The sequence below is a fragment of the Mirounga leonina genome, unplaced genomic scaffold (assembly GCF_011800145.1).
Source record: "Mirounga leonina isolate KUSES-001 unplaced genomic scaffold, KU_Mleo_1.0 Mir_173, whole genome shotgun sequence".
NCBI lineage: Eukaryota > Metazoa > Chordata > Mammalia > Carnivora > Phocidae > Mirounga > Mirounga leonina.
In genome coordinates, this window is record NW_023270447.1 from 68,939,385 (window position 1) to 68,964,430 (window position 25,046).

General features: G+C 42.8%; 1 protein-coding gene across 1 annotated transcript in view; it reads left to right on the plus strand.

Annotated features, from left to right (window-relative positions):
- CSMD2 (CUB and Sushi multiple domains 2) overlaps positions 1–25,046 on the plus strand; it is a 587,452-nt gene that overhangs the window by 531,710 nt on the left and 30,696 nt on the right. The window contains exons 51-56 of the mRNA XM_035019158.1: positions 322–516; positions 2,164–2,337; positions 3,562–3,735; positions 9,140–9,313; positions 11,954–12,142; positions 22,466–22,639. Of these exons, the coding sequence (XP_034875049.1) occupies positions 322–516; positions 2,164–2,337; positions 3,562–3,735; positions 9,140–9,313; positions 11,954–12,142; positions 22,466–22,639 (1,080 nt within the window). The remainder of the gene's footprint in view (positions 1–321; positions 517–2,163; positions 2,338–3,561; positions 3,736–9,139; positions 9,314–11,953; positions 12,143–22,465; positions 22,640–25,046) is intronic.

Genomic DNA, 25,046 nt, shown 5'->3' on the forward strand with positions numbered 1-25,046 from the left:
CTTTCTTTCTTTCTTTCTTTCTTTCTTTCTTTCTTTCTTTCTTTCTTCTTCCTTCCTTCCTTCCTTCCTTCCTTCCTTCCTTCCTTCCTTCCTTCCTTCTTTTCTTTTCTTTTCTTTTTGGTGGATCTGCCCACCCCAGTTTGTTTTGTTCCCCCCCCCACCCCATTCCCAGCCCACTTCATTCATTTAACAAACCTGCCTGGCGACTCAAGATTCTTATTACTGAATTACAGTCTCCCAGTCCCCAGTTCTGGACTCTTCCCAGTGTCTTCCATAATTAATTAATTAATTACTCCTCCTCGCTGCTCCTTGTCTCCCCAGCTGTGACCTGTCCTGATGTCAGCAGCATCAGCGTGGAACACGGCCGATGGAGGCTCATCTTTGAGACACAGTACCAGTTCCAGGCCCAGCTGATGCTCATCTGCGACCCTGGCTACTACTACACTGGCCAAAGGGTCATCCGCTGTCAGGCCAATGGCAAATGGAGCCTCGGGAACTCTATGCCCACCTGCCAAAGTAAGCCCAGTAGGGGAGGGTGGGCATGTTTGGCACAGTGCCTTCCACTTGAACTATACCATACATGGGGAAGGAGAGAGAGGGGTATCACCAGGGATGGCAGTGTACCTCTTTTTGAACACTCACCTAAAATCAGGAGCTGGTACTTCCTTTAAGGAAGTACTTCTCAGCGTCTTACCATCTTATTAAAAAGTTGCCTTTGTCCAAGTGAGTATCCACTCATTCACGTGTTCAACATTCATGCCAGGTATTATAGCAGTATGAAGATAAAAGGCTGTGGTTCCTGCCCCAAAGAAGCTTATAGTCTGCTGGAGAGGCAGACAAAATAAGGAAGCAATGATAATGGGGTGTGACAAGACCTGTAATGAGAGCGTATATAGAAGGAATGGGTAGAGCACAAGGGGTAGGCACCTAAGTGTCTGCCTCTCCTTCTGTATTATTGTTTTTGTTTGTTTCTTCAAGATAGTTTCTAAGGTCAGGGTTCCTGGGAAGCACCTCTGAGACAGAGGTTTATTAGGGAGTACCCTTAAGATCTCCGCCTCTGTGTAAGGGAAAGTGAGGAGGCAGTACTGGGAAGATGGCACAGTTGACCTCTGATACAATATCAGTGTGGCCCTCCACTGACCCCACAGGGAGCTCTGAAGCTGGGATGGTCCTTCAGAACTGCCACAAGTTGGGGCTAGAGGCCTTTATACCTACACATTGACCAAACATTGGGTACAGGATACCCCAGGAAGAAGCATGATCTAGATGGGAGGACTCTTCAGCTAAAGCAGTCTGAAGAGGGTGAGCAGCTGAGAGTTGTTTGCCAACAGCTGGGGAAAAAATCCTCCCATCCTAAATGGGGGTGTGAGTGGCCCATCACAGCACCTGCTACAATGGGATATACTCATGATATTGACTTAATCAGTAAGGATGTGATAGAGGAGGTGGGTGTTTGTAATGGGGTAGAAGAGAATAACTTGTCAGTGAGGAGTGGAAATTTTGAGACTGGATGGGAGAAGAAGTGATATCTTACCTACATCTATGATTCAAGTCACTATTGTCTTTATACATCCAAGTTTAGACCCCACCATGGAATATAACCATGTGTGTGGCAGAGCAGAAGCCATGAGCATGTAACAGCTTCATCACAATGAAGGCTCTCACACTTGAGTGCAGCCTTGGCCATTGGGCCTCACCTCCCACACCAGCCAGTGGCTATATGCAGTGCTCTGTTGGGAAGGAGTGGGAGGGTAGGGCTGCTCTCAGCAGAAAGGACAAGGGACTCAGTTGGACACCCAGGGCACCACAGAATCTCCACCTCTAGTGTGGTGGTTCCTAACCAGAGTACCATCTGAACCGCCTGAGGAACTTTTCTTAAAAATGCATATGCCTGGGCCTTATCTCAAGAGATTGTGGATCATAGATCCAGAGTACAGCCCAAGCATTTTAGAAGCTCCTTGGGTCCTTTTGGCAATACTTCAGTTGAGAGTCACTGCTCCAGTGTAACACCATGCAGGTCACTCCCATGCCCCCACATTCTGCTCATGAGTCCCAGTAAACTTAAACAGGTCTTATTTTTGTCATTATTCTTACTGCTCAGAAGCAGCACGTGTCCCTCCTCTTGGGGTTGGCTTTTCACTGAGCACTTTGTGATCATTTTAGTCATCTCCTGTGGAGAGCTCCCCATCCCGCCCAGCGGGCACCGAATTGGAACACTGTCCGTCTATGGGGCGACGGCCATCTTCTCCTGCAATTCTGGCTACACACTGGTGGGCTCCAGGGTGCGGGAGTGCATGGCCAATGGGCTCTGGAGTGGCTCCGAAGTTCGCTGCCTTGGTGAGTGACCTCCCCAGACCTATCCTGCCCATTTTTCCCTCCATAAGACAAGTTAGAGCTTTCTAAAGCTGGATCCCAGTCTTTAAAAGCATCATTTTACCTATAGCATAAAATGCTTAATCCAAACACCAGCTCTTGGGCATCCACCATGACTAAGACCCTGAACTTGCTTCTCTTGGGGCACCCAAGAAGATGAGAAGAACTTCAGGTCTGATGAGACAAAGTTTTATTTATATATATATACACACATACGTATACATATGTATAGAAGGAATGTATACATACATATAAACATACATATAAACATATATGCGTGTACATATAGACAAACATATACATATATATGTAATACACATATATACATACATATATACACATACATACATATGTATATATATGTACATACACATATATATGTATAAAATAAGCAAATGACAAAAGCACAAAAACAACCTGGCTTACAAAGAGAGTTATCATTTCCCCCATGGCCAATCCATTCCCTACCAAACCTTAGATTCTAAGGTATTCTCTCCTCTCACTTCTTTCTCGGATCCCCAAGTCCAAAGGAGGGTCCCAGCTACAGAGACCTAACAGCATAGATTGGATGGTCTGTTCCATAGTGAACAGTGCTGCCCTTCCACTGTCCCAGGCCTTTTTTAGGGATACAGTCATGAGTTATTTCCAGAGAGAGCCAAGAATGCCAGTGGAAATGCTAGGAATATACTCTACCCAAACCCCATTTAATAGAGTAACTCACCTAGGTTAAACTCTCTGTGTCTCCTGCCACTCAAGGAGAAGGAAGGATGGATTTAGCCAAACCACCTGTTTGTGCATAGTTATTTTCAATTCCACTGGGCTTTGATGGCCTTAATGTAGACCGAGGTGCCCTCCACGCAGTAGATGCTCCATCAATGCTGGTTGATGAAAAAAAAAAAGGAGACAATCCCAGAGGCAGGGAGGTGACAGTGATCATTTCCAACCTGCAGACAGACACAGAAACTACAGCCCAGAGATGGGTGGCCTTTGGGGATTCAACCTTGGGATTTGGGCTTGCCACTTGCATCATGTCTAGGACTCCTGAAGCTGTTCCTGGATGGCTACTCTCGGGGCGGGGGGGGGGGGTAACGATGGGTGGCTGGGTCCTTGGTCCTTTTCCTCACCGTCCCCTCTCCTCTTATATGAGCTCCTCTTCGATTTGCACTCTTTCCTCATCTCCCACCAAAGCTGGGCACTGTGGGACACCCGAGCCCATCGTCAATGGAAACGTCAATGGGGAGAACTACAGCTACCGGGGCAGCGTGGTATACCAGTGCGACGCTGGGTTCCGCCTGATCGGCATGTCCGTGCGCATCTGCCAGCAGGATCACCTCTGGTCGGGCAAGACCCCTTTCTGTGTGCGTAAGTATGTTACCCACTCTGCTTAGTCACGAGCTCAGACTCCACATGGACTTGCTCCCTTGTGCTCTTGGTTAGGTTCACTGGAGGTTTTGTATGTTTTGTTAATTTTTTTTGAAAGACGCATCATTACATCTCGTTTTCTGTTTTCGGCATCCTTCATTACTGCTTTTGCCTTCACCGTCACCCTCCTTGTGATTCCCCTTGTTTAACTTGTTTGTTCATTTCTAGCTTTAGAGTTGGGAATCCAATTCATTTATTTTCATTTTATTATTATTATTGATATAAGTGCTTAAGGTTGGGAAATGTCTTCCAATAACTGCTCTAAGCGGATCCCATAGCTTATAACAATTAATGTTTGATTGTTTATTAGAAATTAATATTAATTTGGGTATGAATTTCTTCTTTCACCAAGAAGTTTTTTAATAGTTGTTTTCTTTTAATTTCTAAGTGGAAGGGCCATTCTGTTTTTATTTTGTCATTCATTTCTAATATGATCGCACTGTGTGTAATATTTCTACCTCATGGAATTTACTGATGCTCTCTTGATGTCCTCATATTTGATCAGGTGTTCTGAATGTTCCATGGACATTTTAGGAGAAAGGGGATTAGGGTATAAAGTTCTGTATATAATCATAAGATGTGCCTTGATTATGTCGTCTCTGCCTTCTGTATGCTTACTGACTCTGTCTACTTGACCTGTTTTGCCCTGAGTGGTGTGTCTTAAAGCTTTCTATTCTTAGTGTCCTTCTATCTATTTTTCCTTGCATTTCCTGTAGTTTCTGCTACATAAAGGTAGTTGCTGTGTAATTTGGTATATACTTGTTCAGAACTATTATCTACATTGCAAATTGTGATTTTAGCCTTTAAAATGTCTTCTTTGTCACTTTTAGTATTTTATAGCTTGACTGGCACTCAGACCTGATACTAGGCTTACAACCCCTACTTTCGTCCTTTTTCCATTTGCCTGGTATACTTTGAGCCATCCCTGTGTTTTACCCTTTCCGACTCTTGTATACCAGAGAATTGGGTCTTGCCTTGCGAGCCCATTTGAAACGTTTCTCTTTTAATAGGTTAGTTATACTCATTCACATATATCTCTATGACTTATATTCTTGGTCTTACGTCTGTCATGTCTTACGTAACTGTTACGGGTTATAAGATATACTTGGCTATTTCTTTCACTGTGTGGTGTTTTCTTTTTAAGATTTTATTTATTTATTTGACAGAGAGAGAGAGAGCACAAGCAGGGGGAGCAGCAGAGGGAAAGAGAGAGAGAGCATGAGTGGGGGTGGGGGCAGAAGGAGAGGGAGAAACAGGTTCCCCAATGAGCAGGGAGCCAGATGCAGGGGTGGATCCCAGGACCCAGGGATCATGACCTGAGCTCAAGGCAGATGCTTAACCGAATGAGCCACCCAGATGCCCTGTGTGATGTTTTCCTTACTATTTTTTCCCATTTCTTTTGGTATTTAGGGAATTTAAGAGTTTCATACCCCTTTCCTGTAGTCTGTGCACTGACATATCAGGATCCTTTTTCAGTTTGTTCATATTTAAGACGGACTTTCTCTTGCCAGCAGTGACTTCAGATCAATATTGGGCTGCTCCCTGCCCCTCTCTTCTCTTTTCCATACAGTCCTGCTCTCCACAAAGGCTTGCAGCAAAAGCATGAGAAACAGCTCTGCCTGGGTGTCATGCTTGTTTTTCTACTTACACATAATTTAAAGTTTATAGCATTCTGTTTTGGTTATGCTGCAGGCCTGGGCTTTCTATAGTTTTATTTGTTCTTCTTGTTAATCTGCATTTTTTTTTTTTTTGATTTAGATGACCACCATTTTTCTCAGTTGCCTGGAAGTAACTTGGAAAATTCTTCACTTTTTAAAGTTCCCCAAAGTGAGCCTTTATGTAAAGTGCAGGGTTGGTTTTGTTGTTTAATTTTTTTAAGGCAGGTTTTTGTTTGTAATTCTTCTTCATTTGGTTCTTCATAGATGAGATGGAGCAATAAAATAATGAGACATATTGAATAAGCAATGCGTGAAAAATTAGTCTTAATAGCTGCTTAAGTATTAGGTTTACACAAAGCAAGACCCATCTATATTCAGTCACTCTTCCAGATGGGTGTGAACAAAACATTTGGTTTTATCCAGAAGATGCAAATTCAGATGCCTCCAAGTAATCAGCCCAGAATATGCATGTGGACATTTGGGTTATAAATAATAGGGAATGTTGGGGTCTGAAAATAAGTGGAGAATGTCTGCCTAAGCCTAAAGATGTTTGATTTTCACCCCGGCATGCACTGAAAGGCAGTGTAGTAAAGTATTTGGACACTTGGACCCCGGACCTCGATTGCCTGGGTCCTACCCAGACCTCCCACCCCATATCACATGGTTATATGACTTCATGGGTTAGTTTACCTGCCTAAGTCTGTTTCCTCCTCTACAAAAAGCAGATACTTCGGAGTATTGTGAGGATTAAATAAATGCTATTTTGGACCCAAAGTAGTCCAAACAGTGCCTGAGAGAGGCATGAAGCAGAACCTCTTGCTGTTGTTATGACGATGGTGGTGTCGATGCTACCACATGACAGAATCCAGGACCTCTTGGGCCAAACCCCATTGTCTCCTGGAGCACAGAGCAGTGGGGGGCATCTGGAGGAGGAAGGCAAGAGGAAAAGAACAAGTATTTATAAGTGACGACCCCGTGGTCGGCACTGTGTGAGCCGTCACCACATGTCAATCCAAGGTTTCCATATCCATCACTCTCAGAACTTCCCGGCAATCCCACATCTCCTCCGGTAGCTCTCCTGCCCATTCCCACACATTCTGCGCGATTTCACCTCTTTCCTGAAGACCCCGCCCTCCACTTCCTCCACCTGCCTTCCCAGCAGACAGCTAAGGCAGATAGTGAACACAGCCCTGTCACAGAAGCTGGGTTCAGAGCTCAGGTGAGCCACCTAGAAACTGTGCCCCTGAACAAGACTCCCGGCTTCTCTGAGGATGACGATGGGACCTATGTCACAGGGTTGTGGAGATTCAATAAAATAATGCAAATAGACCCCAATAATTATTAGCTGATTAGATAGCCTCACTTTCTATTTTGCAGAAATGATGGAAGCCATCAGACACTAACTCCTTCTACCTCCTGCTTCCCACCCACACGTCTATCCTTCTCCCTTCCCTCCCACCTCCCTAGAAGAATCTCTCTCTCCAGGCCCAAGGCTGTGCCCTCCATCCATCCCTGGATCTCCTCCCTTCTGCCTCCTTAGTGACCCTAATCTGCTTTTAAATCTCTCCTCCGTACCACTTACCTTTCTTTTCTCTTAATTTCCCTCAAGCCCCAGGGAAGCCCTCAAGCTTCACGAAGACCTCGATTTTCCTTCCTAGTGGGTGTTCTCCATCTCTTCTTTGCAGCCTGTACCAGTCAGGGTCCCCAGAGAAACAGAGCTCTCTGGGGTATCCGACATTTCTTGAGGATCTCCCTGTGGCTTCAGGGACACTCCCACCCCCCATCAAGTTTTCTTTTTCTACCTGTTGACCACACCTCCATTTCCCTTGCAGGCGCTTTGGTGACCTGGTCTGCTGACCCCCATAGCCCATTCTCATCTCAGCACGTGGGGCAGTCTTGAACCCCTGCAGTCCACTAGCCGCATGTGTCCCCCTCTGCCCAGCTCTGGCCGCTAGGGTCAGTGATGCTACTGTTGAGATTTACACAAGAGAACAGACCCAGGCAGATACCAGAGTTGGCCATAGCAAAACTGGGCTCTGTCTGCTCTTGCCCACCCATCCCCATTCACACCATCTGGGTTTGGGGTGGGCTTCTTGTGGATCCAGTTGTTGGGGTAAGAAAACATTCCTCATGATTTCTCAGCCTCCAGATCCAAAACCAAGGGAAAGGCCTGTCAAAAGCATCACCTGAGAGTTCAATCTAGAGAAACTGGGATACCAGGCAGGTGCTCAATAGAACTAAGGACTAAGGAGCAAAGCAGAAGGCCTGTCACCCATCCGTTCCCACACTCACATGTTCCTTCACTTGGCAGATATTGATCAAGCTCTTCCTACATGTCAGGCACTGCTATAGACCCCAAGGATGTAACGAGGAGTGAACCAAAGACCCTGCCCTCGTGCAGCTTAACTTCAGGTGGAGGGAGATAAGGACTGAACAAATGGAGAACTGCATGTGGAGTGTGTCAGTTACTGTGGAAAAAAGTGGAGAAGGCACGGGGCCTGAGCAGTGCTGGGGAGGCTGATTATTGGGTCATAAGGGATGGCCTCCCTGATATGGTGACATTTGAGGGGAGACCTGAGGATGTGAGCGCAGGAGCCAAGGGATGTTCTGGCAGAGGGGAAAGCAGGTGCCAAGGCTCTGGAGCAGGCACTTCTATTGGAGAAATCTCAGAGAGACCAGTGCCTGGGTGGAAGGATGAACTCCAGTTCTAGGAGGAAGGAAGAAAGCTGGGACAGAGGGGTAACCCGAGCACTCTGGGGCCAGGCCTGCCGGCACCAGGTCCTCCACTAGTGCTCTGCCCATGGCTGAAGAAATTACACAATCCTGCATGGATGCCAAAGTATCACCTTCATTACTAATAAAGCCTAAGTCGGAAGCAATAGCTTCATGTGTAGCCCAGTAGGGTCTGCTGAATAAACCCAGGATGGGGTGGATTCACACAATCAGAGAGACACGCAGGGCCGGCATCCCTTCATTGTCAGGGAGCGCCTGCCCCCAGAGGAGCAGCAGAGAACACTGTTGTCCACAGTCGCTAGGTCCCAAGAGGAAGGGGGCAGAACTGGGTCAAGCATGACTGCTCGCTCTTCCCAAATTGCACAGATCGGCCGCTCCACGTGACCTGGGCCAGAGTAAGTAAAAGAGCACAAAGAAAGGCCAGAAATCACTCCTTCATCTGGGAGGAATAGAGGGGAAGGGTTGTGCTCTCAGCAACAGCTTTGGCTCCTGCAGGCTGGCAGGGGGAGCAATCCCTCTGTTCAGGCTTGGTTAGTATCGACTCTGGCTCTGTCAAGCTCGGCCCAGGAAGTGGGCTGGGTCTGAATCCACCAAGGGGTAGTCATCACATCCAGTGATGGAGAGTGGAGATGGGGAGCCGCAGGGATAGAGGCAGAGAAAAGGAGGCAGGGCTGACTACCTGGACGACAGACCTACCATTCCAGGCCAAAGGCCCCATGGGAAGTCACAGAATGATTTCTCTCGATTTGTCCAAGCTACAGATGTGACTTCACGGAAGAAGGTGCGCCCACATGCTGATTTCAGGAGGTAAAGATTTTGCTGCTAAAGAGACTATAGTTAAGCTTAGGGCTGAACTTCACTCATGAGCGTGAGAAATACCAGGTGAGGAAAGGATGAGCTTTGGGGGATGTGGGATAATAGGAGGTCTTACCTCTCTTCTGTTTGGGTTGCAGCAATTACCTGTGGACACCCAGGCAACCCGATCAACGGCCTCACTCAGGGCAACCAGTTTAACCTCAACGACGTGGTCAAGTTTGTGTGCAACCCCGGGTATGTGGCTGAGGGGGCCACTAGGTCCCAGTGCCTGTCCAGTGGGCAGTGGAGCGACATGCTGCCCACCTGCAGAAGTGAGTCACCCTTCTTCTTCCACTTGGCCCCCAGTACCGCTGCCATTTGGGGTTCTGTGACCCAGAGGATTCAGTCCTGGCGTGATTTTGACACAGATAAGGAAAACTGAGAGCAGAGGAGGGTCATAAATGAGGATTTTCTTAACCCCTTGGAACAGCCACGTCTGTGTCAAGATTTCATCACTGGTTATATAAGCACAGCAAAAAAGGTGTGCCTTTCAAAATAGAAATGGAAAGCAATCTTCTCGTTTACATTGCATAGAACAAATACTCATCATTACCCTATAGAGCCCCATTCCTGATGAAAGAAAAAAGCAGGAAAGTTAGAATGAAAAATACAGAGCCGAGAGCATAGGGGTTGGGATGAAGCAGGGAGGAAGAACAGAACCCAAGGACTCGAGAGGCAGACTCTGTGCAGAAGGTGTTCTGGCCCCATCTGGACGACTTAGGAAATAGTTTCTAAAGCTTTTCGAGGCTGGTCACAGCAGTAGGGGCAAATGGAGCTGCCTTGTACCAGGAAGAGCCTGGCAGACTCCGTGACATACGAGTGGAGCATCAATGCGGGCAGAACATGAATGAGTCCTTCCCTGACCTGGGGGTGGATCGAGTCTTCATAGTTGTGAGGGCGCAGAGTCCCGGGACGATTGGCTCCTCGTTGCACTATGTGCGGGTGCACAGTGATTGGCTGTGCAACGTGTGACAAGTCATTTGTAACCGGTGTTAAAGAACTCAGATTTTCAAGTAAATCAAGATGCATCCCAACTAACCCTAAAATAACATCCCTCTGGTAACATTTGAAGATGCCATCTTGAGTGAAAGAAGGTTCCAGAAAACACAGGAACAACTGTCATGACCTGGTGTTGTGCCTTCCTCTGATCATCTACTGAGGCAGGAAAGAATTTAGAACTTGGCTGCTGGGGGGGTATTGCTATCCCGTGTCCCCTTCTCGAAACCATGATCCATCTCTGCAACACAAGATGCAAATTCTCCTGTAACTCTAGCTCCCGCCCCCACCAGTCCCTTCCCAGAGAAACAAGCTCAGGGACTGGTCTTGGAATCCAAGGGCTGGGGTAACATCTTAGAAGTGGTGGCCGCCGGTCCTGTTCCCGTCAGCCCATTCTCTACGCTTACAGAGTGACCTGTCTAAAACGCAAACCTGATCGAGTCGTCCCCTGTTAAAAATGCCTTCCCAGACTTCCCAATGCCCTCACAAAGGTACTGTCCTCTGCCTCGTCCTGACCTCTGTACTGGGGCCTGGCTGCACTGAGCCTCTTCCAGTCCTATCATGCACACAACCCCAGGGCACTCCCTCAGTCTCCTCAAATGCGTTCTTCTCTGTCCCCCTTGGTCTGGATGACTTTTACCCAACCATCGAGAACCAGCTTGAACATCTCCCCTTCTTGGAAGCCCTTACTGCTCCACCACCCCGCACTGGGCTCTCGATTACTGCTTTGTGCTTCTGGAACATTCTCTGCTACCCCTATCAGAGTGCTTATCAAACAAAATAATTGCTGGTTTGTCCTTTTCTCTCTAGACCAGCACTTCCCAACTGGGGATGATTGTATCCATCCCCCCGCCCCAACAGGGGACAGAGGTCTAGAGACATTTTTCATTGTCACCCCTGGAGGGCTTCTCTTGGCATCTAGTGGGTAGAGGCCAAGGATGCTGTTAAACATCCTATAATGCACAGAACTGCCCCCACAACAAAGAATTATCAGCCAAAATGTCCATAGTGCCAAGGTAGAGAAAGCCTACTCTTGACTGCAAATTCCATGGTATCTTTACTGCCCGACACACTGCTTGGCGCTCGGCGTACGGCCATAAAGAGTGTGAATCAATACATACTAAGTATTTGTTTTGTGACGCCAACTTCTCTGAGCCTCAGAGGGGCTCATCAAAGGTAAAAATACCTTATACTTGAAAAACTTATCCAAGATTTAAAAAAATATACCTGTCCTGCCTACCTTATATGATGATTAGGAGACAATGGTAAGGATTTGAAAGCAAAAGTGCACATCATGGATTATAAATGATACTGTCATTATCTTAAAATATCCCTCTGATTTTGAGTTAAGCTGCTTTGGAAACACTTTCAGCATGTAGCAGTCAAATTTATCCCCCAGGATATTAATCTTTCCCTGAAATACTCTTCAAAGTGGTTAAAACGGGTTCCAAAAAAGACCAGCCCCTGTTGGAGTCAGCTCAAACATCTCTGTCGTCAGGGATGGGCGCCCAGAGGCGAGGGAGTCATGCCCTCCAGGGACTCATGTATTCAAACAACTCACCATCAAGGCAGATAAAGTTAGCAGTAGAGGTCTGTGCAGGAGAGCACTGCAGAGAGGCTAACCCATCTGGGAGGAGGTGGGAAGGCTTCTCCAGGGAGGTGGAGTCCAGCCAACGTGGAAGAATGAATCCCTTAACCAGGTGATCAAGGTCGGCGATCAGGACGATCAGGACGTACAGCAGCCTGAGGACCAACTCACCCTCCCAGGCGGGATTGTCTCTGTGCTACCAGTTTCGGTCTGGAAATTCTGCCCTACTGGGAAGGCATGCCTGTTGGGACTTAGGAATTCTCATTTAAAAGCATAAGAAAATCTTCACATCCAGGTTTCTGTGTCTGATGGTCCCATTCCCTTACAGTCATCAACTGCACAGATCCTGGGCACCAAGAAAACAGCATTCGCCAAGTCCGTGCCAGCGGCCCACACAGGTTCAGTTACGGCACCACTGTGTCTTACCAGTGCAACCACGGCTTCTACCTCCTGGGCACCCCGGTGCTCAGCTGCCAGGGGGATGGCACGTGGGATCGTCCCCGCCCCCAGTGTCTCTGTAAGTAGATGTCTTCTACTCCAAGTGATCCCCATGCAGACTGACAGGGTGGCCCACGTCCAAGAACGTTCTCCCTCGTGTGTGTGTGTGTGTGTGTGTGTTACAATGACAGTCACTCTGGCTGCTCCTTGGGCCCCTGTTGGGTTACTTCCCACACCAACTCAAGCATTGTCTTTCTTCCAGGCCAGAGGCCTATTCTCTTTCCTCTCTGGTACGTTACTATCCTCTTCAGTCCTCAGGGGTCCCTTCCTTTACAACAGGCTCCCTGGCACGACGCTGTCTCCCACCTTACCCCTTCCTTGCTTTTCCAGAAAAACAACACATGACCCCCTTTCTTTTGAAGGACTGAAGCAGAAATGCCACAGACTCTGGAGGCTGGACGTAGAGCCTACTTAATAATAATTTTTTTAAAAGTGGCAAAACAGACATCTGTCTCTTGCTCCTAGTCTTTGGAGAAAAGCTTTTAGTTTCTCATCATTAAGTATGATGTTAGTTGGAGAGTTTATGTAAATTCCCTTTATGAGTGAGGAATTTCCCTTCTATTCCTAGTGAAAAGTTTCCCTTCTATTTCTAGTTCGTTCAACATTTTTATTTACCATGAAATGATGTTGGATTTTGTCAAATGCATTTTCTGCATCTATTGAAATGACCATGTTGTCCCCCACCCCCGTTCATTCTATCAATATATGGTGTATTACATTGATTGATTTTCATATGTTGAACCACTCTTGTGTTCGGGGAACAAATATAATATATTTGTTGTATATATATTGGACAAATATAATCCTTTTAATCTGCTGCTGGACTTCGTTTGCTAGTATTTTGTTGAGGATTTTTGCAGCGATGTTCCTAAGGGATATCAGTCTGTGGTTTCCTTTCTTTGTGATGTCTTTGGCTCTAGTATCAGGGTGATGCTGCCTTCCTAAAATGAGTTGGGAAACGTCCCTCTTCTTCTATTTTTAGGAATAGGAAGATTGGTGTTACTTCTTTAAAAATTCGATAGAATTCAGCAGTGAAGTCATCTAGTCCTAGGCTTTTCTTTGAAAGTTTTTTGATTATTGATTGATTCTATTTATTCACTATAATTCTATTCAGATATTCCACTTCTTCTTGAGTAAGTTTTGGTAGTCTGTGTCCATCTAAGAATTTGTCCATTTCATCTGGATTATCTAATTTGTTTGCATACAACTGTTCATGTTCATAGTATTCAATAATCCTTTTTTATTCCTGTAAGATTGGTTGGTAGTAATGTCCCCATTTTCATTCTTTATTTAGTAATTTGAATCTTTCTCTCTCCTCTCTCTTCTCTCTCTCTCTGTAAAAATTGTCTATTTATTTATTTAAGAGAGAGAGAGCTGGGGGAGGGCAGAGGAAGAGGGAGAGAATCTCCAGCAGACTCCCCACTGAGCGTGGAGCCCAACACGGGGCTCAGTCCACGACTCTGAGATCAGGACCTGAGCCAAAATGAAGAGTCAGACACTTAACTGACTGTGCCACCCAGGAACCCCCCACATTTGTCAATTTTATTGATCTTTTAAAAGAACCAACTTTTGGTTTTGCTTATCTTCTCTATTGTTTTTCTATTTAATTTATCTCTGCCATTAACTTTATTATTTCCCTTCTTCTGTTTGCTTTGGGTTCAATTTGTTCTTCTTTTTCTAGTTTATTAAGGGGAAAGGTTGGGTTGTTGGTTTGAGATCTTTCTTCTTTTTAATGTAGGCATTTACAGCTATAAATTTCTCTCTGAGCACTGCTCTCACTGTTTTGGTATGTTTTGTTTTCATTTTTGTTCACCTCACAGTATTTTCTAATCATTTTTCTGAGTTCTTCTTTAACCTACTGATCATTTAGGAGTGGTTGTTTAATTTCCATATTATTTGTAAATTTTTCAAATTTCCTTCTGTTGCTGACTTTTAATTTCATTGCATTGTGTTTGGAGAACATACTTTGTATAACTTCAATCTTTTTAAATTTATGGAGACTTATTTTATGGCTAACACACAGCCTATCCTAGAGAATGTTCCATGTGTACTTGAGAAGAGAGTATATTCTGCTATTATTGGGTGGAGTGTTCTCCAGATGATTGTGAGCTCTAGTTGGTTTATAGCATTGGTCACTATATTTTCTTGTAGGTCTTTTGTCAGGTTGTTCTGTGGGGTAGTGAAATCTCATACTTTTATTGTTGATTTGCCTATTTCTCCCTTCAATTCTGTTAGTTTTTGTTTCATGTATTTGGGGTCTCTGTTGTTAGGTGCATATATGTTTATAATTTTTATATCTTATTGATGGATTGATCCTTTTAATCACTATAAAATGTCCTTTTTGTGTTTAATGACAATTTTTTTATTTAAACTCAATTAGCCAACATATAGTACATCATTAGTTTTTGATGTAGTGTTCAATGATTCATTAGTTGCATATAACACCCAGTGCACATTACATCATGTACCTTCCTTAATGCCCATCATCCAGTTACCCCATCCACCTGCCTACCTCCCTTTCCACAACCCTCAGTTTGTTTCTCAGAATCTATCCTGTCTGATATTAGGATAGCCACACCAGGCTCTGTTTGGTTGCTGTACACATGGTATATCTTTTCCCATCTTTTACTCTCAGTCCATTTGTGTCTTTGAATCTAAAGTATGTCTCTTTTAGACTGCATATGGTTGGATCATGTTTTTTATCCATTTTGGTAATATCTGTCTTTAGGTGTTTAATCAACATTTCATATAATTATTGATAAAGTGGGTTTTACATCTGCCATTTTGCTATTTGTTTTCTATGTATCTTATGGTCCTGTGTTTTTTAGTTTTGGGGTTTGGGGAGGTTTTTTTGGTTCTCTGTTCTCCTATTGCTGCTTTCTTTTTCATTAAATAGATCTTTTCTAATGTAACATTTTAATTTCTTTGTAATTTCACTGTGGGTTTTTTAAGTTATTTTCTTAGTGGTTACTCTGAAAATTACAATTAACATTTTAACTTATAACAACATAGTTTGTAGTAATACTAATGTAATTTCAGTTGTATGCAGAAGCTTTGCTCCTATATAGCTCCATTGCCTGCCCCCTCCTTTGTGCTGTTACTAGTATACAAATTACATCTTTAGACATTGCATGCCTATCAGCACACATTTCCAATTATTGCTTCATGCCATTTCTCAGCTAGGAGAAGAAAAATTACAAACAACAAATACACTTATACTGTAGTTTATGTTTACCTATGTAGTTACCTTCACCAGAGTTTTTTAGTTCTGCGTGTACCTTCAAGTCCTTTCGGTTCAGCCTGACAGACTTCCTGTAGAATTTCTTTATAATTTAGAATTTCTTTCTAGGTTTGCTAATGGTGCATTCTCTCAGTCTTTGTTTATCCAGGAATGTCTTAATTTCCCCTTCATGTTTGAAGGATAGTTTTGCTAGCTATAGAATTCTTGGTTGATAGTCTTTTTTTTTTTTTTTTTGGTCACTTTAAACATGTTAAATTACTGACATATTTAGATTTTAAATCTACCATCTTATTTTGTGTTTTCTGTTTGTTCTACCCACTCATTTCTCTTTTTCTCCTTTTTTATTGGATTAACTATTTTTATAACTCCATTTTTTTCTTCTCTGCTGATAAGTAAGTTATATGCTCTACATTTGAATGGCTACATTAGAAATTATAGCAGGAACACTTCACTTATCAAAGTCTAAAGTTAATCTCTCTTCCTCCTATGTTGTACAAGAACATTAGAACACTTTAACTCCATTTACATTTTTCTGACTTTTACATTATTGTTTTCTTATATCTTAATTTTGCCTTGTTTTTTAAACCCACAATGTATTATTGTTGTTGTTCTATGCAATTATTGTTCACTTGGATTTATCCACATATTTGCCATTTTGTTTGCTTTTCATTCATTCTTATACCTTGTCCTTCCTCATGGATCATTTTCCTGTTCTTTGAAGGGCATCCTTTAGAATCTTATTTAATGAAGATCTATGGGTGGCAAGCACTCTCAGTTTTTGTTTGTCTATAATATGTTTATTTGTCCCTCATTTTTTGAAGATATTTTTGGTAGGTTTAGAAATCCAGATTGGCAGTTATTTTCTCTCAGCCCATTAAAGAAATCTTTTTAATATCTTCTGACCTCTTTTATTGCTATGGAGAAGTTGGCTATCAGTGTTTCACTCCTTTGAAAAGTCTGTCTCTGTCTTTGGTGTTCTGCATTTTCTGTAGTTATTAAATGATAATTTAGCTGGATCAGAAGTCCAGGTAGACACATTTCTCTTGGTGGACTTTGCTGGCATTTACTATTACTGAGAAGTCTGCTTTCAATCTAATCATTGTACCTTTTAGGTAGTCTTTTTTTTACTTCACTGACTTTAGGATCCTCTCTTTCTTGTTGGCATTCTGGATTCTTTTTACACTATGTTTAGCTACTTTATTTATCCTTCTTAGGATTCATTATGCTTCCTGAATTTTTCGACATCTGGGGAATTCTCAGCTATGGAGTTCTATAAATATTGTCTCCCCTCATTCTCTTCCTTCACTACTTCTGGGACTCCAACATTAGATCTTCTTGTGCAATTCTCTATGTGTCTGAAACTCATTCATATTTCCAATCTCTGATAGATTTCCCCGGGTCTCTCCATGTTAGTTACATTAATATTACTAGGGGTCTTTTAGGTTGAACTAATATAAAGTAGAACTAAAATTCTGTCTGGATAATCAGCTATCACTAGGCTTGGTGGGCTTTTCACCTCTACCTATAAATCTTCTCATTATTTTGCTACATAGATGAGTTTGTTCTTTTTTTAAAAATTTTATTTTATTTTATTATGCTATGTTAGTCACCATACAATACATCATTATTTTTTGATGTAGTGATCCATGATTCATTGTTTTCATATAACACCCAGTGCTCCATGCAGTATGTGCCCTCCTTAATACCCATCACCAGGCTAACCCATCCCCCCACTCCCCTCCCCTCTAAAACCCTCAGTTTGTTTCTCGGAGTCCACAGTCTCTCATGGTTCATCTCTAAAAATTGTTCATAGGTAGCTTGTCTGTCCTACCATTTGCTAATTATCATTTTAGCTATGTCTTAGTTGAGGTTTAACTGTTCACTGAGTTTCTATTTTCAATTATCTCTTTTGTATTTGAGATGTTTTATTTGGTTGTTGTTCAAATTTGCTTGATTATTTCCATTGTGTTTCCTCTATAAATGTGTTCTTTTTATGTCTTTCACATATTAAATATACTTATAATGCCTTCCATATCTAATCATTACAATATCATCATCTTTATGACTCTAATTCGGCTATTGTTGTTTCTGCTGATTCTCTTATGGTGGCTTATTTCTCATGTGTTTTATTATGTTTCCACTGTAATCTCTTATTGGGCTGAATTTAATCTGTAGGAACCATGAACCAGGCTCTCAGTCTTATAGAAGCCAAAGCCTAGAAACAGGCTAGCCATTATCTCTCAAAACAAATTACTAATGCTCAATAGTTGCTGATATTTTTTACTCCAGAAAACCAATTGTAACTTCTTTTTCTCGTTAGGATTTACAAGGTGCTAAACTCTGCCTTCACTAATTACTGAGACCACTGCATTCTATCATTATTAGGGACATAGAAACCAAATAGAAGCCAAAACCAAGAGGCAGATCTGCTCTTCTTTTTAGAGCAGGTTTCCCCAGGACAGCAATGTTTATTACTCACTCTGAATATGAGCTTCAGCAGGATTTCCAGAAAGATGATATACTAACACAAGAACCCAATTAGACTATTCACTTGTTGATGGGGGGAAAGTAAAGACATTTTTCCCTAGATTTTATGAGAATATTTCAAAAACACAAGACCCTGAGGAACTTTCATTGCCTATATGATCCCAAGTGACTCCCAGTAAAACCATTTTCACTGCTATTTCATGATTATCATGACATTATTTTAGTGGGCTAACTGAATTTTTACTTCTGGAAGACCAAAGTACCTGTGAACAGGCTTATGGAAAATTGTAGAGCACTTTACATATCCATCTGATCAATTCAGTTAATAAAAATCAGCTGTTCCTTCCAGGTGAAGGCAAACTGTTTTAATTGGCATGGATGTGCAGGGACCAAGGAAAATGCATGACCCAGCTCTATATCATATGCTATTTCCCTGATAAAGTGCTTTAGAAAACAGTGGAAGCCCTGGAGGCTGGCCAGCCATTAGTATAACCCTCATACTTGGGGTTTAGGAACCAGGTCCTTTTCCTTTTGCTGTAGGACTCAGCATAGCCCAAACCAACCATTAATTCTGATATTGTTTTTTGCTTAATTATAATTTTATACTTTTTCCTCAATCCCCTGTTATATATGTATTCTCTGTAAGGCAAGAAAGTCTGATATTATTTGCAGTGCTAAGTATCTATCTAGCCTATTTTTATGTACACATTTAAACTTATTTGCAGTTAAAAAAATTTTTTTTAACTAATTTGCTGTTATAAACTACACAGCTACTGCAGGATCTGGAGATCCCATATGGACATGGGCATGAACATTAAAAACATTTTTAAAATGTTTTTATATTGACAAATGGAGAAATGCAGTAGCAGTTAATCACCTTCTCTGTGTTCTTCACCTCCCTGATTTGTATGCAAATACACACTGAATATAAGTTGTTCCTCTTTATTATTATCTTATATCCTTTTCTTGTTGTTCCTTACCCACAGCAGCCAAATGGTATTGATACTATTTTATCTTTTGTCACAAATATTTTTATTGTTGACTTATTCCTTCTTTAAAAGAACAAACCACAGAAAAGGAATAAAACATAGAGTATACTCTGGTTGCTAAATTTACAGATACCCAAGTGGCCTAGATCAAGTCAGTGACAAATAAATAATTTCGGGCATTGCATATACATTTTTTGAGACTATTAGATAATACCATAATTTAACACTATCCTCAAATTAGCCAAAGAAATATTTCAAAGCCAAATAAGAACATCGGAAAAACAACCAGCCAACTATAATCACAGAAATCAGTAGAAGTAGAGGGGAGGGGGTTAGGGGGATGGGTTAGCCTGGTGATGGGTATTAAGGAGGGCACATATTGAATGGAGCACTGTGTGTTATATGCAAACAATGAATTATGGAACACTACATCAAAAACTAATGATGTAATGAATGATGACTAACATAACATAATAAAATAAAATAAAAGAAGTAGCCAACATATATGTGTACCTATGTACATCAATAAACATGAAAATGTTCTTATCAGTGTTATTCATAAAAGCCCAAAACATGAAACAATCCAAAAGTCTTTCAACAGGAAATAATCCAAAAGTCCCTCAACAGGAAATGGATGAAAAAATGTGGTATATTCACACAGTGATAGGACAGTCAACCTTGAAGACGGTTCCAGTGACTCCACCTACTGTATTCATGCCTTTATGTAGTATCTTCCTATATTGTACAGGGTTGGTCTGTGTCAAGTAGCGGTGTGTGACTTACAAAGTTAGGTCATAAAAGACATTTTTACCTCCACCTTGCTCTCTTGGATCCATCACGCTGGGGGAAGCCAGTCAGTTATCTGTTGCCGTGTAACAAACATCTCTAAACCTAAAATAGCAACTGTTTGTATTTTCTCACAATGATGTAAGTCTAGAATTCAAGGCTTAGCAAATTCAAGGCTTAGCAGGTGTATTAGTCTGAGTTCTCCAAAGAAACAGTAGCCAATGGGAGATTGTATAGATACAGATATAAGTATAGGTCTAGATACATGTTTTTATATCCGTATTTTATATCTAGATCTAGATCCAAGATGGCCTCACTCACATGTCAGGGAACTTGGTCCCGGCTGTTGCCTGGGGCATCATGATTATTCTCCACATGGCTACTGTCTCCATGTAATTTCTTATCATTCAGTAGTCTAAGACAGACTTCCTTACATGGTGGCAGTCATATTTGAAGAAAATGATGGCAGAAGCTGCTTGGCCTCTTAATCCACAACCCACCCAACGTCACTTCCACCATATTTTAGTGGTCAAAGCAGATCACAAGGCCAGCCCAGATTCAAGGGGAGGCAAAACAGGCTCCATGTCTTGATGCAAGGAATTGTTGACAGTAGTCTCTGCAGATAATATACCATAGGCACTTAGAACATGAGCTGACACACATTAAGACCACAGTAGCTAGCCAAGACCTAGTCATACCATCCCTGTGCCTGGTCAAAATTCCATCATCAGGAACAGCATTGACCCAACTCACATGTTATCCCTTTGGTCACCTATCTGGGTCATCACCCATACTGTGCCTTGTGCCCTTTTTGGGTACAAGCAATGACTCCAAGGATCTCCTACCATACCACAAGGTTTAGTACATCCAAGTCCTTATCATCTCTTCTTGAACTGCTGCAACAGCCCCGTCTTTCTTGCCACACTCTGGAATGTTGTCTACCTGTAGCCGGAATGATCTTATTAAAGTAGAATCAAATCACATCACTCCAGTGGTGTCCCATCATATAATCCAATTCTCTGCCATGATCTGGTTCCGAGCAACCCGTCCGTCCAAGTCCTCCTCCATTCTTTCCTTGCTCAGTTCATTCCAGCAACCTTGGCTTTCCTGCTATCCCTCAAACACACCAAGCTAATTGTGCCTCTGGGGCCCTTTCTTCTCTCAGAATGCTCTTCCTGTAAATCTTGAACGACTGGCCTCTTTAGTTCACTCAAATCACTATTCAAATGACACCTCCTCAAAGAGATCTTCCTTAACCACCCTACTCAAAAATAGCACTCACAGCCCACCCCTGAATACCTTTTTCCTGATGGAGCTTTATTTTTCTTCATAACACCCCCTAGAATTACCTATTTTTTTAATTTATAGTCTCTCTTCTCCACTAGAATATAATTTCTGTAAGAGCATAGAAATTCATCTCCCAACATATAAAACAGTGCCTAACACATAATAGGTACTCAATAAATATGTGTTGGGTAAATGAAAGAACCCGGGATCAACTGGGGCAAAAACAATGGGAAGCAAACCCAGTGATGTTGAGCACTGCCCTGCACTATCCTGTATATCTCAATTCTGGTATTCTCATCTTTCCTTTTTAATTGAGATATAACTGACATACAACATAATATAAGTTTTGGGTATACAACATAATGATTTGATATTTGTATACATTGTGAAATGATCACAGTAAATCTAATTAACATCCATCACCATACACAGCTTTAGAATTTTGTTTCTTGTGTTAAGAATTTTAAGATCTAGTCTCTTAACAACTTTCAAATATGCAATACAGTATTAGTAACTATAGTTACTATGCTGTACATTACCTCTTGTGACTTATTAATGTTTGTTCCTTTTGACCCCCTTCACCCATGTGGCCCACCTCCCATCCCCTGCCTCTGGCAACCACCAATCTAGTCTCTGTATCTAAAAGCTCCATTGTTTGGGGGTTTTTTTTGAGATTCCACATGTAAGTGAGATCATATGGTATTTGTCTTTCTCTGAATGACTTATTTCACTTTGTATAATGCCCTCAAGGTCTATTCATGTTGCCACAAATGGCAAGATTTCATTCTTTTATGCCTGAATAATATTCCATTGTATATATACACTACATCTTCTTTATCCATTCATTTGCCAATGGACACTTAGGTAAGCTTCCATGTTTTGGCTACTGTAAATAATGCTGCGGTGAACATGGGGTGCATATATCTTTTCAAGCTAGGGCTTTCATTTTTGTCAGATAATCTGGTATTCTAATCTTATCATTGGTGTTCAGTTACAATTTGGTGTTTCAGGAGAGAGAACTTGCAGACTGAAGGGGACAAGTTGGGGACAATTGATATGGGCATCTGTAAGATGCAGGTGGAAAAAGACTAGACGTGGCCCTTATTTGGGAACCTGTAGCCAATGCGGACTGTCCTAGGATGACAGGTTGTCTCTTCTGTCTTATGTTTGCTATGTGTACCACCTTTCTGCCAGAGACACCTTGGGTATGTCCTACAGCAGTGAGGAAATAGGGAGAGGTGCACACAAGAGGCAAAGAAGAAAGGAAACAGATATTATTGCATACCAGCTACATGCTGAACAGTTTCCCATGTATTATCTCATTTAACTCTTAAAACAACAGGTATTACTCTTCATTTCACAGATACGGAAAATGTACGGCAAGGTGGGTAGGCATTGTCTGCTGATGCCAGGTAGGCGTGCCAACAGGAAACAAACTTCAAAAGATAACCCAAGCTTTCTCTTCTTCTCTGCCTGTCATTACGGAAAGCCTATGTCCTGTGATGACAATCCATCCCTTTGTGGAGTTTCTGATGTTTGCTCTTCCCCACAGTGGTGTCCTGTGGCCATCCGGGCTCCCCACCCCATGCCCTGATGTCCGGGGACAGCTTTACCGTGGGAGCAGTCGTGCGTTACAGTTGCACCGGCAAGAGGACTCTGGTCGGAAATGCCACCCGTATGTGTGGGCTGGATGGACACTGGACTGGCTCCCTACCCCACTGCTCAGGTAAGGAGCCTGGCATGAGGAAGCAGGGTCCAGTGGAACCCTTGGCTGGGGGGAGATGGAACAAGCTCCCAAGGTGTGAGTGTGACAGATGGGCAGGAGGGAAGTCAACCTTTTAGACCCCCATTTCATAGGCAGAGAACACAGCTATCAGAGGTCCCAATCGAACTTCAGCCTTTGGTGGTCTGAGACCAGCTTCCTCCTCTTGGTCTCCTTTGGCCAAGCCCATACAACCCAGAGATTGCAAAACTAGGGAGAATGCAAGTTTGTGAGGTCCCCCTGCAACCAGAGTCCTGTCCAGACACTTGTTTCCCTAAGTTTCTGAGAAGAGTCCAAGCCTCCCTGTTTTGGGGCCCAGATCCAAACCCACCCTTGTGTTCCTTCCCTGTTTGGGACCCCAAGGCCCCAGGCTGCTTCCTTTTCTTTCTTATCACTGCCTCCCCAACTTGCCTTATGTCTAGGCTGCCTAGTGGGATACAGGTCTCCCCTATTGCCCTTATACACCAGTCTCAGATTTTTCCTATTAATATATTTGTTTTACTATTAATCTCTATGAGGATACTGACAGATGCTATCCAAAGAGCAAATTTAAGAAACTGCCAAAGCTCTTGTGTCCATACTATCCAAACCAGAATTTCATCTATAATGTCTTAACAGAACAAAATATTTGAAATTGAATTGGCCCACCAATGACAGAAATCACTAACCCAAAAATTAGTACCCCTGAACTTGGTCTCCTTTGAGATGAGCCTGCCTGGCCCCAGAAGGGATCCCATAAGGTGTGTCAACCCCAAGAAGGCAACTGCTCATGTAGCTTTATGTTTCTCAGGGGGCCCACCTTGGCATTGATATTAACCCCTATCCCTTCCCATGCCAGGCCCCCTCTAGAGGTAAGAATCCCAACCTCCTCCTATTATAGATGCTATCTCCTTGATTTGGGACCTCACCCACAAGACATGTATGTAGCTGTTCCTGCAGTCTGAGTTCCCAGATGATCTGTCTCCCAAAATTTAGGGCACTGCCAGAATATTGAACCAGATATTGGTTAGGTCTCCCCAGAAAGAAGAAATCCCTCAAGTGCTGGCCATTGTTTCAAAGGGCTTCTGGCTGCCCAGGACAAGCTTAGACACATCACTCTATCACCACCCAGGACTTTGGCCCCTCACCTTTATTAATTTCATTAATCACTCACTTTATGAACTGGGTGGGACTATATATTAGCCATGGAGACTCCTTTAGCCTGAACTAGAGGAAAGCCTATTAACCAGGCCCCTAACTTCATTTTGTTTGGACTTCTGGTGGAAGTGACTTGGGGAGGATGGCATGGAGAAGACAGAGTCATGTATATGGAGGCCTCCTAGGTTACCCACAGAGCAAGTTCCCGGAGGAAAAGGCATTCCAAAGAGGAAAGTCATGCATTTCCCATCCAAATGCCTACGTAAGCATGCATTTGCCCCAGTCTCTTCTGTGAATTGTCCCTTTACATAGTTTCTCCCTCTAGACACCTCTCTAGGGCATTGGGCTAATGGTGTTCTTAAAGCCTATTCTATCTATCTTGGGGATCTTTGTTCTCCATGGGAAAGGGAATTGCAGAGTACAAGAGAAAGAAGCCATAAAGAAAGCCTTGGACCTCTCCTACCTGTTAACATGTATAACCCAACCACACAGCCATTCTCCTGGCCCAAGGCATGGAATCCAAAATCTTTTCTCCTCAATGTAATTTCCCTTCTCTGGAGTTGTGTTAGCAGATGCTGGAAAATGACCTACTTGAAAAATGACCTACCCCAGAAACAATTCTTGTCTGGGATAGAAAACTAAGCTAGAAAACCTACAGCCCTGAGATTTCATAATTTTGTGACTTCCTAAATACCAGTCCTGTGTGTGAAAAAAAGGGACTCTTCCTTGGTCACATCAAAGGTCAAGGGAGACTAGAAACAAACTGACTCTCTGGGAACATGAAGAAGTGAAAAGCAAGAAAGGAAGGGATATGTTGCATTCAGCTATTTTATACCTGATGATGAATATTCTGAAGAATAGTTTGCAATCACTTCTCCCATGCATCCATCAAGGATGACAAACACTTTGGAGACCAGAATCATGGGCAGAGTTTTGCTGGTGACCTCTGAGGACAGGATTAGAGGGGATTATATTAATGCTAAGGTTGAGGAATGAATGAATCTTAAATGCTTTAGATAAGAAACTGAGAGATGTAAAGAATAAGTGATTAGGAAGTAACACTAGAGGTGCTCTTGTGAGTAGAATATAATTCCTCCCTTCCTGAAACTTACAGATATCATCTTTTGCAACACTATCTCCTGCCAGTCCTAAGAAATATGCATTCAGAAATCCAGGGTCACATTTCCGAGCCTCATTCTGTATGCCCATGCACATAGATGATGCATAACAGGCT